At 41.2% G+C, this 13,618-nt stretch overlaps 1 protein-coding gene across 5 annotated transcripts in view; it reads left to right on the forward strand.

Moving 5' to 3' along the window:
* prkag2a (protein kinase, AMP-activated, gamma 2 non-catalytic subunit a) overlaps nucleotides 1–13,618 on the forward strand; it is a 441,088-nt gene that overhangs the window by 410,051 nt on the left and 17,419 nt on the right. For all 5 annotated transcript variants that reach the window (XM_072576269.1, XM_072576268.1, XM_072576267.1 and 2 more), the window contains 3 exons: nucleotides 2,232–2,277; nucleotides 7,885–7,939; nucleotides 12,151–12,277. In XM_072576269.1, coding sequence (XP_072432370.1) covers nucleotides 2,232–2,277; nucleotides 7,885–7,939; nucleotides 12,151–12,277 — 228 coding nt within the window. The remainder of the gene's footprint in view (nucleotides 1–2,231; nucleotides 2,278–7,884; nucleotides 7,940–12,150; nucleotides 12,278–13,618) is intronic.

Raw genomic sequence — 13,618 nt, forward strand, 5'->3', positions numbered from 1 at the left:
TGTGATTTTTAAGCAAAAAGAAAGTAGAGTTAATAAAAGAATGCAGTAGGTGATTTTACTTCCATGGCTGTCTTTCCCTGATGCAAAACTTTAAATTTATGCATCTTTGATGCATTTCATCGCCGTCTTTCAGCACACATTACATCTCTTTTCTGTAATCTCTCTTATACTTTAGTTCTTTCACTATTTATCCCTATTTCTTTCTTCAGTCGTTTTATCTCACAATCCAATTGTACAAATGGACGCCATTCTGTCTATCATATGCCATTTCTTTGAAAAAGGTATCGAATTGGTCTATCTGTTTTCCAGCCCTCACTGTTTATCTCTTGTGCAATCTTGCTCTGTCTTATTTACAGCTTTTATATGTGTATTATTTATATATTATTGAACATTTTTGCAAGGTTTGTGAAGGTTTGTAGCTCAGGTTGAGGTTTAGGGTGTAGATTTGATATCCAGACGTTTAATTACCTGGCTAGGTAACATCATCAGTGGCGACCTCCAAGTGAAGCGAAGCTGTTGTCTCCTGCTTTCTATTTATATCTTTCTCCTGGGTGGGGTTCCTGGGGTTTGTGGTGATGTCACTTCCTGCTAAGGCTAATTTCTGGATTTCTCCAGAAAGGGAAACTTCTCCCGATTTGAAAATTAGTATATTTAATTTGTTTGCTTCGGTGATTGTGATGAATAAAAACATTATATTGCATGATTTGTGCAAATGTTCAGGTACAAATTCATATGGACACTCACTCATTTCTAGCACGCGGTATCTTAGAAGAAAGTGGCTGAAGTAAAATTGCTACAGTAGTCAAAATCAGGAAGTGATTACTGCTATTTGACCCATCATGTCTGTGCCGGCCAGTCCAAGCTTGTATTAATTTTTTTATATTTAAACTAAGTATAACGTTGAACTAAGAGCCTGGATGTGAAACAACGTAAATTAGCTTGTAGCGCTGTTTGAAATTGGCAGGTATAATGTTGTGGGTATCTCAAAGGTGGCTGTATTGGGGTCAGGGCTGGGAACTAAATATCAAAGGATACGCGACCTATTGAAAGAACGGCCAGAGGTTGGGTTGCCTTGTTAGTAAAATTAAATCGATAGCAACAAGTGATATAAAGTTAGAAGGCGTAGAAGCTGTGTAAGTAGAATTGAGAAACCACCATGGAGAAAAACCCTTGATGGGATTTACATACAGAGTCGAGATTAGAGTGGTCCTGGCAAAGCACATCTGCCAGCAGAATTCAAAATATGGGGAAGAAAATAATTCAGGTGAAAGATAAGGCATGTAAGAAAGGTATTACTGTCATAACCTTGGGGGACTTCAATATGTAGTTGGACTAGGAAAATCAGGTTGGTAGCAGATCCAAAGAAAAGGAATTTGTGGAATGTCTATGAGATGATTATTTGAATGGCAGCTTTTAGTAGAGACCACTAGGGAATATTCCTGATGAAGGGTTCCTGCCCGAAATGTTGATTTTCCTGCTGTGCTTTTCCAGCACCACACTAATCTTGACTTAATCCCCACTAGGGAACAGGCAATCTAGTGATTTGTAATGAGGCAGACGGATTAGGGAGCTTAAGGTGATGGAATCCTTATACGGGTTAGTGATCACAACAGAATTGAATTCACTCTGCAGTTTGAGAAGGAGAAGCTGGAATCTGTTGTAATGCCTTTACAATCCAGCAAAGGTAACCACAGAGATGCAGGGAGGAGCTGGCCAGAGTTGATTGAAAGGGTCAGATGGTGGAGCAACAATGGCAGGTGTTTCTGGGGGTAATTTGGGAGGTGCAGCAGAAATTCAGCCAAACGAAGGTGAAGCACACAAAGGGGAGGATGAGGTAACCGTGGCTGACCAGGGAAGTCAGGGACAGTATAAAAACAAAAGAAAAAGCATTCAGTGTGGTGAAGGCTAGTGGGAAGCCTTTAAAAATCAACAAGGACAACTGAAAAAGCTTTAAAAGTGGAGAAAATGAAATATGAGTCTGAGCTAGCTATTAATATGAAAGATTTCAAGAGTTTTTGTAAAATTGACAAGAATGGCCATTGGACTGTTTCAAAATGAGGCTAGAAAAATAGTAATGGGAGCAAATAAATGGCAGAAAAATTGAAATATACTAGCAAATTTTCTAAATATCATGTTTTATTCTCTGGCATACTTTTCAAATAGGAGAATGAACACAGTTGATTAAAAGTTTGGGGTTGTCTAAATAATAGGTTGTGTTTTTTACATTGTAGGTACAAATCTATGAGCTGGAAGAGCACAAGATTGAATCATGGAGAGGTAGGAACAATACACCTATTGACTTTTGACCTCTCGCAATCTGTCTGATACTTCACCAAAGAGGCCCTTATTAATTTGTGAGCAGTGTTAGTAATTCTGGATGGGCCTTCAACTGTGTTTTTCTAACCACTTACTCCATACCTTAACCTTGGATTGAATATTTTCTAAGATTATGATAGTTGTGCACTTTTCGCAAGTACTTTGTTAGAGTCTGGCCTTTGAGGGACAGAACTAAAATTATTTAGAAACTTATATTATTTTCACTTTTTAAATTTTCTTTTACTCCTCACAACTCCAAGTGTAACTCAAATTTGTTCCAACACTTTTAGTCTTGAATATACATGACCACTATGTTACTCATCAAATGCACTTTTAAATCAAAACATAAGCTTGTAAACCACAGCTTCAAACACAATTAATTAACGCTCCTATTTGTTTACTTAATAGATGCAAAGGGGTGTAGATTTACCTTAGAACAGTGCTCCCCAAACCACCTTCCCTCCTGACCCTATTTGCTGGATTGAAAGTTATTGAGAATGCAGGTCAGAGCTCTGGGGAGGGGTCTCCGGTCATGTGCAGGTGTTGATGTCAGATGACGCTCAGTCAGTTATTCGCTCTTGCTCTCTCGCTTACTGTCTTTCATTAACTAACACTCTTGCTACCTCTATCAAAACACTTCTCATTCAATCACACATACTACCCATTGCAGGTTTGTGTGATCTGCTGGCTGTCAGATGTTGTCAACTGACCCAGCTGGGTATCATGACCCACAGCTTGGAAAGCCCTGGTTTAGAAGATATTCTCTGTTAACTGGTTCCCCCACAGCAGCCCAGTGGTGGTGGTAAGACTTGTGTTCAGGCATTTGCCTGGACCTTTTCTGTTTCCTAAGTATTTCCTTTTAAATGATCCTCTTCCCTCAAGAAAAACTGACAGAAATTTTACATTTGTTTCCTCAAATGATCTCCGACGTATAGCAGTTTCTGTACAGATTGTCTTCGATTTCATGTTTCAGTGCTCCTGAAAGTCCAAAAACAATCAAGTTTCTACGATAAGTACTGGCGACACCTTAACAAATGGAAACCATACCAGGTGTTTTTTTTTTAATGGTCCAAAATCTTTGACTTTGCCAATCACCTTGTGATCGAACTGAAATGAGTGGTTATTGGCTGTCCTATTGTTCCCAGGATAACACACAAGATATCCAAGTAATGTATTAAAAATGATACATCAGCACTGGTGTGAAAACAAACTTAATGTACTAACACTTCTCATCTCCAGTGTGTGACTGACCTGCAGATTACAATCTTAAATATTTCATGGCTGACTATCTATAAGTCCTGAATGATTCTTATCTTTTTGATTAAACAGAAATTGTGTCCTTAAGGGTATCCAGCTGCACATTGGCAGAAAAAAACCTTGTGCATCATATGCCTCAGCACCATTGCCCTTCTAAAAGTGCTGGCTTTAGGCTTTTCATGAGAATTACCGTGGATGATCCATTAATAAATGTAGCTTTCCTTTCAATCCAATTCCTACTCTTCTGTTTTTCTTGAAGCTGTGGGTGTGTGGTTCTACGAGTCCATCCAAATGACTTTTTTTCTCTACTTTATATGCCTGCACAATAAGAGTTGACACGTTAACTCCTTTAGCTCCTTTAACCTCACCTCATTTCAAAACTTTGAGTCATCTCTCCTAATACCTCGTGCTCTTGTGAAGGGCCTTGCAAAGTTTCACTACACTACATTAAAGGGTCTGTGAAATCAAGTTACAGGAAGTGACATTATAGCAACTTCGGACAGCATCGCAGCAGTTCCCCTAAAAATGCACTTTCTAGCAGTTGTCAGTGAGTCCTGATGAAGGGCTTTTGCCCAAAACGTCAATTTTCCTGCTCCTCAGATACTGCCTGATGTGCTGTGCTTTTCCAGCACCACTCTAATCTTGACTCTGATCTGCAGCATCTGCAGTCCTCACTTTCACCTCGTGAGTACTAACCTGGAGCTGATTTTTACTTTAGTATTCTGCCCAAAGAGAGCATTGAGATCAATTATAGTATTTCACCTAGCCCAGTTGAGATTGTGAAACACTATCCAGTTTGACTTTATCTGAGAGGATCTCCCATCTCATATGGTTCAGTTACTCACCCAACCACATGGAGAGCAGTCAGTCGAATATATATTGTCCACAAGCTCCCTTCATTTATTTCCTTCATATCTTTAAGAAGTCTGTTAATCTGTTTTGGCTGAATCATCAACTGGGCATCTGAAGGCTGACTGGCATCTCAATTTGAGAGTTTCAGATCTAATCCGTGCCTATGCTCCTGAACTAGTCCAGTTTCCAGGTTTTGAGAAAAGACTGATCCCTCAATGGAATTTGTACCTGTCTAGGGAAACCCATCCCCAGGCCCACCCACCTGCCCACCTATAGATGGGGAATGTTGCCTGCAAGAGGAAGAGGAAAAATAATCATTCATGGGTTGATCAGTCATGTTTTTTTCAGGCTTTTACATTTTTCATTCCCATGCTTCATCCTAGCACAGCAGTACTGTACATCAGAGCCATGTGACATTTTTGCATTCATAATTGCAATGGCACTATGATATCAGGAAATACTTCAACTGTTTTCCATCCTCTTCATCTCACTTGGCTTCACATATAGCAGGTCTTCTGTCACTTTCAGTGAGAAGTATTAGCTAAATAACAGGGAACCAGTCAAACAGGTCTCTCTACCAAGTGATTTGGTGATTCTAACTGCCCCCCAGTCTTTATAACGCTCAGAATGTTGGTTTGGCCATCATTGCTTCAGTGTGGCATCTTATCAATTATTCGTTTTAGATTAAAATCATCAATATTCAGTTGCCAAATGCCATGGATAAGAATCACACCACTACCTTTTGACGGGAACTCTGCTTATGTTACAAAGAATATCATGTCTTGAGTTCTTTGCTTGTTCTGGAACATTTTGTACTAATACTAATTTGAGAGATTTATGATGTGCTCTCTTTGACTTGTTTTGGAGACCTTATCAGTACAATGCTGGCAAAAAGCATTTGTATCTACTAATTAACAGGTGACTCCATTTTGTTTTGTCAACAAAATTGTTGGATAACTTGAATATGTTGATTTGAATTTGACTGTTAAAGTGCACCAAATAGAGCAAAGAAATTAATTTGAGTTTTTCTGTTTATTTTTAATGACAATACAAAGCTGTATGCAGTGGATGAAAATTTTGTGTTTTCCTTGATACATACAGACAGACTTGGGTTAATTATTTTGGTCACTTCACTTCATGAGACGTAAAGCATTTCTCTCCGATTTCCTCCCATTGCCCAAATGTGCAATGTTAATGTGAATCACTGAGGCATGATCGCCCAACACTTTTCAATACATTTTAGACTTAGGCCCTGGAATAGACCATGACAGAAACAGCCCTGTCAACTTGTAAAGTCCTCCTTGGGACCTGGTGCCAAAATTGGGAGAGCTATCTCACAGACTAACCAAGCACCAACCTGACATTGTCTGTCAGATATGATTCTGTGAATACGACTATGTCCCCGACATCACCACCACAATTCCTGGATATGTCTTGTCCCACAGACAGCACCGACCCAGCAGAGGTGGCAGCACAATGGAATGCAGTCAGGAGGGAGTTGTCCTCGGAGTACTAAACATTGATTCCAGACCCCATTGAAGTCTCATGACTTCAGTTAAGTTTGGACAAAAAAACCCTCTTGCTGATAAGTGTGCACTGTCCTGCCTCAGTTGATGAATCCGTACTCCTCCATGTTGAGAAGCACTACAATAATGAGGGTGCAAAATGTACTCGAGGTGGGGGATTTCAGTGTCCACGACCAAGAGTGGCTTGACAGCAGCATTACTGATTGAGCTGGTCAAGTCCTGGAGGACATCGCTGCAAGAAGGAAAAATTTACTTGATCTCACCCTTGGAGAAAGTGAGGACTGCGAATGCTGGAGAACAGATTTGAAAAGTGTGGCGCTGGAAAAGTACAGCTGGTCAGGCAGCATCCGAAGAGCAGGAGAGTCGACGTTTTGAGCATGAGCTCTTCATTGGGAATGAAGAAAACCGTATCCTTACCAACCTGCTCGCTACAGATGCATTTGTCCATGGCACTATCGATAAGAGCGACCACTGCACAGTCCTTGTGGTGATGAAGTCCCATCTCCATGTTGAGAATAATCTCAGTGTTGCGGCACAACACTATCACCAAGCTAAATAGGGCAAATTTTGAACAAACCTAGCAATTTGACTGGGCATTCATGAGGCGTAGTGGGGCTTCAACAGCAGCAGAATTATATTCCAGCATAATCTGTAACCTTCTAGCCTGGCATATCCATGACTCGGCCATCGACATCAAGCTAGGGAATCAACTCTGGTTCAATGGGCAGTGCAGAAGGACATGCCAGGAACAGCAAGAGGCATACCTGAAAACCTGGTGAAGTTAGTCAACAGTACCAATTACATGCCAAACAATATAACCAGCAAGTGAGAGACAGAGCTGAGCAATCTCACAACCAACCGATCAAACCTAGGTTCTGTAGTCGTGAATGGTGGTGGACGATTAAACATCTCCCTGGAGGACGAGGAGGATGCTCCACAAATATCTCCGTCATCAATAATGGAAGTGTCCAACACACAAATGGAAAAGATAACGCAGCAATCTTCAGCCAGATGTGCCAAGTGGATGATCCACCTTGGCCTACTGTAGTGGTCCTAATATTACAGCCTTCAGTCAATTCTGTTCAGGATATTGCAAAGGCTTTGGGCCCTGATAGCATCTGGCGATAGTACTGAACACTTGTGCTTCAGGACTTGCTGCGCCCCTAGCCAAGCTGTTCCAGTACAGCTGCAATACTGATATCTAACTAATGGTGTGGAAAATTAGTCTGGTATGTCTGCACACACAAAGGAAGACAAGTCCAACCTAGCCAATTTTCGTCTCATAAGTCTATTTTCAATCATCAGTAAGATGATGGCTGATGTCAGAGATTCACAGAGCTGTACAGTTGAGTTGTCGAGAGGGCTAGATGATCGAATGGCCTAATGCTGCTCCTATTTTCTGTTTCCAGCAAGATTAACATTTTCTGCTGCGTTTTGTTAAGCCACCAGAGAAGCTTAATATAATCTGAAATGACAAAGATGGCTTCGAAGATCTGTGGAATCAGAACCAGGAATCTATACAAAATGACTACTGAATAGTGTTAGATTAATGTACTTGTAGCATCCCTGTACAAAGTCATGTCAACTTGATGATGTGATGATGGCAAATGAGAGCCATCCCAGCCTGCTTCCAAATGTCTTGAGTTTCTCTAATAGATAAATTTCATCATTCTTCATGCCTTGTCCAAGGAAATAAAAACTGGTCTTCGGTAATTTTGTCTTCCATTCAGGAGTTGTGTTAACGATTTGCATTTCAGAATGGTTAGCCACTTTTGGGAGCACACTGAAAAAGGAGGTGAGAGTCCATGTCTATAGTGCTTGACAATAGTATCCTTTTTACTCACCTGTAGCTTTGTGAATAATCTTGCTTTTAATTTGGAGTCTGAAATGACCTTACATAGATGACCTTATGTTTTTTTTTCTCCTTCCTCAGAGCTTTATTTACAAGAAACGTTTAAGCCTTTAGTGAACATAACACCAGATGCAAGGTAGGTAAATCACTTTGCATAGTTTTTTTGAGGTTCTTTATTTATCTTTATCTACAATGCTTTTAAGTCTGTGCTGCTGTTAGAAGTGGGAGAGCTGGTTTGGCTGCACTTAGTCACCAGCAAGAAAACAGTCCAGCGATAGTCAAGGGGTAGAGTAAATACAGTGAGAGTGGCTGTTGAAGGGGACACACTAAAACCATGATGTCATTTCACTTGGACTCTCTGGTTAACAATAGCTGGATTACTCCACTTCATTGTTTTGTCTGGGGGTAAAGTTATCCAGTTCAGCTGGCAGTTATTTTCAAGGAAATCTAAAGGGGTAACCAAACCAAATGTTTTTTAAAAAATGTCAAAGTTTAGTTTGGTATTAAGGTCTACCATTCTTACATAGCACTTGCTTCTGTTTGAGATAATAGCCCAACATCAGTTTGGTGGCTTGTTTTGGTCAGTGGATTTCTTGAAGGAGGGGTTAGAACAAAGAAAATTACAATGCAGGAACAGGCCCTTCAACTCTCCAAGCCTGTGCCAATCCAGATCCAAACCTGTCACTTATTTTCTAAGGGTCTGTGTCCCTCTGCTCCCTGTCCATTCACGTATCTGACTAGATGCTCTACCACCTCCACTGGCAACACGTTCCAGACACCTTCTGCGCAAAGAACTTTCCATGCATATCTCCCTTAAACTTTTCCCCTCTCATTTTGAACTCATGACCCCTAGTAATTGACACCCCCACTCTGGGGAGAAAAACGCTTCCTGCTATCCACCCTGCCTATACTACTCATGATTTTGTAGACCTCAATCATGTCCCCTGTCAATCTCTGTCTTTCTAATGAAAATAATCCTAATCTACTCAACCTCTCTTCATAGCTAGCGCCCTCTATACCAGGCAACATCCTGGTGAACCTCATCTGCATCCTCTCCAAAGCATCTGCATCCTTTTGGTAATGTTGTGACCAGAACTGTACACAGTATTCCAAATGTGGCTGAACCAAAGTCATATGCAACTGTAACATGGCCTGCCAACTCTTGTACTCAATACCCCGTCCGATGAAGGAAAGCATGCCGTATGCCTTCTTGACCAATCTATCGACCTGTGTTGTCACCTTCAGGGAACAATGAACCTGAACACCCAGATCGCTCTGTACATCAATTTTCCCCAGGGCTTTTCCATTTACTGTATAGTTCATTCTTGAATTGCATATTTCAAAATGCATCACCTTGCATTTCCCTCGATTGAACTCCGTCTGCCATTTCTCTGCCCAACTATCCAATCTGTCTATATTCTACTGCACTCTCTGACAGTCCCCTTCGCTATCTGTTACTCCACTAATCTTAATGTCATCTGCAAACTTGCCAATCAGACCCCCTATACCTTCCTCCAGATCATTGTTGTATATCACAAGCAACAGTGATCCCAACATGGATCCTTGTGGAACATCACTGGAAACAGTACTCCATTTTGAGAAACTCCCTTCCATTCCTACTGTCTCCTGTTACCCAACCAGTTATCTGTCTAGCTAGTACACCCTGGACCTCATGTGACCTCACCTTCTCCATTAGCCTACCATGGGGAACCTTATCAAATGCCTTACTGAAGTCCATGTATATGGGGTCTACACCCTTTCCCTCATCAATCAACTTATCATTTCCTCAAAGAATTCTATTAAGTTGGTAAGACATGACCTTCCCTACACAAAACCATGTTGCCTATCACTGATAAGCCCATTTTCTTCCAATTGGGAATAGATCCTATCCCTCAATATCATCTTCAGCAGCATCCCTACCACTGACTTGAGGCTCACCAGTCTATAATTACCTTGATCACCCCTGCTACCCTCCTTAAACAAGGGGACGATATTAGCAATTCTCCAGTCCTCCGGGACCTCACCCATGTTCAAGAATGCTGCAAAGATATCTGATAAGGCCCTAGCTATTTTCTCTCTCGCTTCCCTCCGTAATCTGGGATAGATCCCATCCGGACCTGGGGATTTGTCCACCTTTTAGAATACCCAACACTTCCTTCCTCCTTAAGCTGAGTTGACCTAGAGTCATCAAACATCTATGCCGAACCTCAACATCTGCTATGCCTCTCTCCTTGGTGAATACCGATGCAAAGTACTCATTCAGAATCTCACTCATTTTCTCTGACTCTACGCATAACTTTCCTCCTTTGTCCTTAAGTGGGCCAATCCTTTTACTAGTTACTATCTTGCCCTTTATAAACACATAAAAAGCCTTGGGGTTTTCCTTAACCATGTTTGCTAAAGATATTTCATGATCCTTTTTCACCCTCTTAAGTCCTTGTTTCAGATAGGTCCTACTTTCCCAATATTCTTCCAAAGCTTCGTCTGTTTTCAATCGCCTAGACCTTATGTACGCTTCCTTTTTCCTCTTAGCTTGTCTCTCAACTTCACCTGTTATCCATGGTTCCTTAATCTTGCCGTTTCTATCCCTCATTTTCACAGGGACATGTCTGTCCTGCATTCTAATCAACCTCTCTTTAAAAGCGTCTCACATATCAAATGTGGATTTACCTTCAAACTGCTGCTCCCAATCCACACCCCACCCCTAGCCTCTGCTGTATTTTGCTATAGTTGCTCTTCCCCCAGTTTAGCATTCTTCCTTTAGGACCGCCCTCATCTTTGTCCATGAGTATTCTTAAACTTACTGAATCATTTAATTCAAATATCAGTAAAAGTTGTGACTTTGTTCAGTTACTGACAGTTGTTTTGAGTTTAGGGCAGGTATTTCAATGACTCTTTCATACTGCTTACAGCTTGTTGGTGCATGTGTTTATCTTCACTTTTCAATCATTAAGTATCATCACCTTTTGTTTTTACTCAGCTGGAATTTTTGAAGACAATGAGATACGTCATTAGAAGTACTTTAGTTTGTGAAGAAAGGGTTAAATTTTAAAAAGGCTATGAGTGAAAATTAATTTATACTCTGTGGGCCAATGGGCTGAGAAGTGGTAGATGGAGTTTAATTTGGATAAATGTGAGGTGCTGCATTTTGGGAAAGCAAATCTTAGCAGGACTTATACACCTAATGGTAAGGTCCTGGGGAGTGCTGCTGAACAAAGAGACCTTGGAGTGCAGGTTCATAGCTCCTTGAAAGTGGAGTCGCAGGTAGATAGGATAGTGAAGAAGATGTTTGGTATGCTTTCTTTTATTGGTCAGAGTATTGAGTACAGGAGTTGGGAGGTCATGTTGCGGCTGTACAGGATATTGGTCAGGCCACTGTTGGAATATTGCGTGCAATTCTGGTCTCCTTCCTATCGGAAAGATGTTGTGAAACTTGAAAGGGTTCAGAAAAGATTTATAAGGATGTTGCCAGGGTTGGAGGATTTGAGCTGTAGGGAGAGGCTGAACAGGCTGGGGCTGTCTCCCATGGAGCATTGGAGGCTGAGGGGTGACCTTATAGAGGTTTGTAAAATCATGAGGTGCAGGGATAGGATAAATAGACAAAGTTTTTCCCTGGGATGGGTGAGTCCAGAACTAGAGGGCATAGGTTTAGGGTGAGAGAGGAAAGATATAAAAGAGACCTAAGGGGCAACTTTTTCACGCAGAGGGTGGTACGTGTATGGAATGAGCTGCCAGAGGATGTGGTGGAGCCTGGTACAATTGCAACATTTAAAAGGCATCTGGATGAGTATGTGAATAAGAAGGGTTTGGAGGGATATGGCCCAGGTGCTGGCAGGTGGAACTAGATTGGGTTGAGATATCTGGTCGGCATGGGCGGGTTGGACCGAAGGGTCCGTTTCCATGCTGTACATCTCTATGACTCTATGATAAATGGAGGAACACTTATCAGTTTGGAGAAGACCAAACTATCATTAGCAATGTTTCCTGCAACATCTTGTTTCTGCTGTGCAGACGTCTGAGATCAATTAAGCCAATGTATCAGCTCACCAATCAGCGTGCGTGGAACTTCTCCGATACTGCACAGGTTTGAGGGCATGTTGATCATTGGTCCCTCTTTGAGAAAGGATCATAGGTTCTTTTGCATCCGCTGCAGAGGATGTGTGGAGCCTCAGTTTAATTACATTACTTAGACTGCAGCACTCACTCCACACTGCACTGGAGTATCAGCCTGGATTTTCTGAAATGGAACTTCTGACTGAGACAGAATGCTACCCAGTGAGGCACAGCTCACACTTCTTCAGTAACTTGTTAGCTTGCCATCACCTTGAACTTGTTTTGTTCTTTCAGCCTCTTTGATGCAGTGTATTCACTCATAAAGAATAAGATTCACCGGTTGCCAGTCATCGACCCCATAAGTGGAAATGCACTTTATATCCTCACTCATAAACGGATCCTAAAGTTCCTGCAGCTTTTTGTAAGTATTATCTTCTTAGAGTAGGACCAGATGTTGCTATGGGTCTGTGTGCTGTTTCCTTCATTAAATACTTACGTCGGTTGTTTTTCTTCCACTGGTGTTTTAAAAAAAGGAAATTAAACTTTACTCACTGCTAGTCACTCACAGCCAAAAGATGTTTGAACCTGGGGAGGAAGTTATTTCCAACAGGCTCAATGTTGTTCAATATTATTCTTTAATGTTTCTAGTTGGCGGCCCAGGTTTGCTAAGTATTCAGAGCAGACTTCAGGTCTTAAGTGTTGGTGTGTTCTTGTGTCTGATCTTCAACAAAAGGCAGTCTGGCACTCTGAAAAGGCCCTAATATTTCTATCTGGCAGAATTGAAGGTCCAATGTGATTGGAACCTGATGCATTATTATTTCCAGGTGATTTTGTTTTTGAGTGTTTTGCAACAAAGTTAGTAACTTTCAAACTCTCTCCACAACAAGCAAAGTAGTAATTTTCAGCTTTTCCCCACATCTGATCAAACACCCAAGTGGACGTTTGATGGGACATTTCACATAACTTTTCAACAGTTCTTTTGATAAACCTGTTAAGATCAATCTGTTCATCTCTGGTGGATGCTTGCATTGCATTTAATTAAAAATGAAACTGTGTTCAGTTGTGCTAGTTCCCTGATGATGAATCTCCTTTTCTTAGGCTTTGGTGTAATACTCATGACTTCATAAAGTATGCAATGCAGAGTACAGGAGAGCATGCCAGGAGCAGCACCAGACTTAATTATAAATGAAGTGTCAACACTAGACTGCTTGCATGTCAAATAGTGGTGGCAGCAGCAGTAGATGGGGATCAGTGTTCCCACGGGCAATGGATCATATCTAAGTTCCACTGTCCTGCCACATCCAGTTATGATAGTGGTAGACAACTAAAACTCACTGGAGGAAGAGCTTCACCAATTTCCACATCCTCAACAATGTGAGGCCATTAGTCCAAAAAAACAAAACTGAGCCATTTGTACCTAACTTCAGCCAGAAGCACCACTACCTACAAGTTCCCTCTGGCGTTACACAGCATCCTGACTTAGTAATCAGATGCATGTGTTTTTTAAATTCCATCATTCTCAGGCTGTGTATGTCATAAGCAAGGATCGCATTTGTCGTTAAGTATTAGTTACCATTGAGAAGATGTTAGTGCCTACACGATTTAAGCTTCCTGCAGTAAATGTAAGTTTCTGAAATAAGATTGCCATTGATTATATTGAAGAGTATGCAAAAGGCAAACACACAAGTTCAGAAATTGACTTGCTCATCTTTGTTCTAATACGTTGTGTGTGACCTAAAAGAAAGTAAGGATTGTCTCTTTC

This window comes from Chiloscyllium punctatum, chromosome 8 (genome assembly GCF_047496795.1).
Source record: "Chiloscyllium punctatum isolate Juve2018m chromosome 8, sChiPun1.3, whole genome shotgun sequence".
NCBI lineage: Eukaryota > Metazoa > Chordata > Chondrichthyes > Orectolobiformes > Hemiscylliidae > Chiloscyllium > Chiloscyllium punctatum.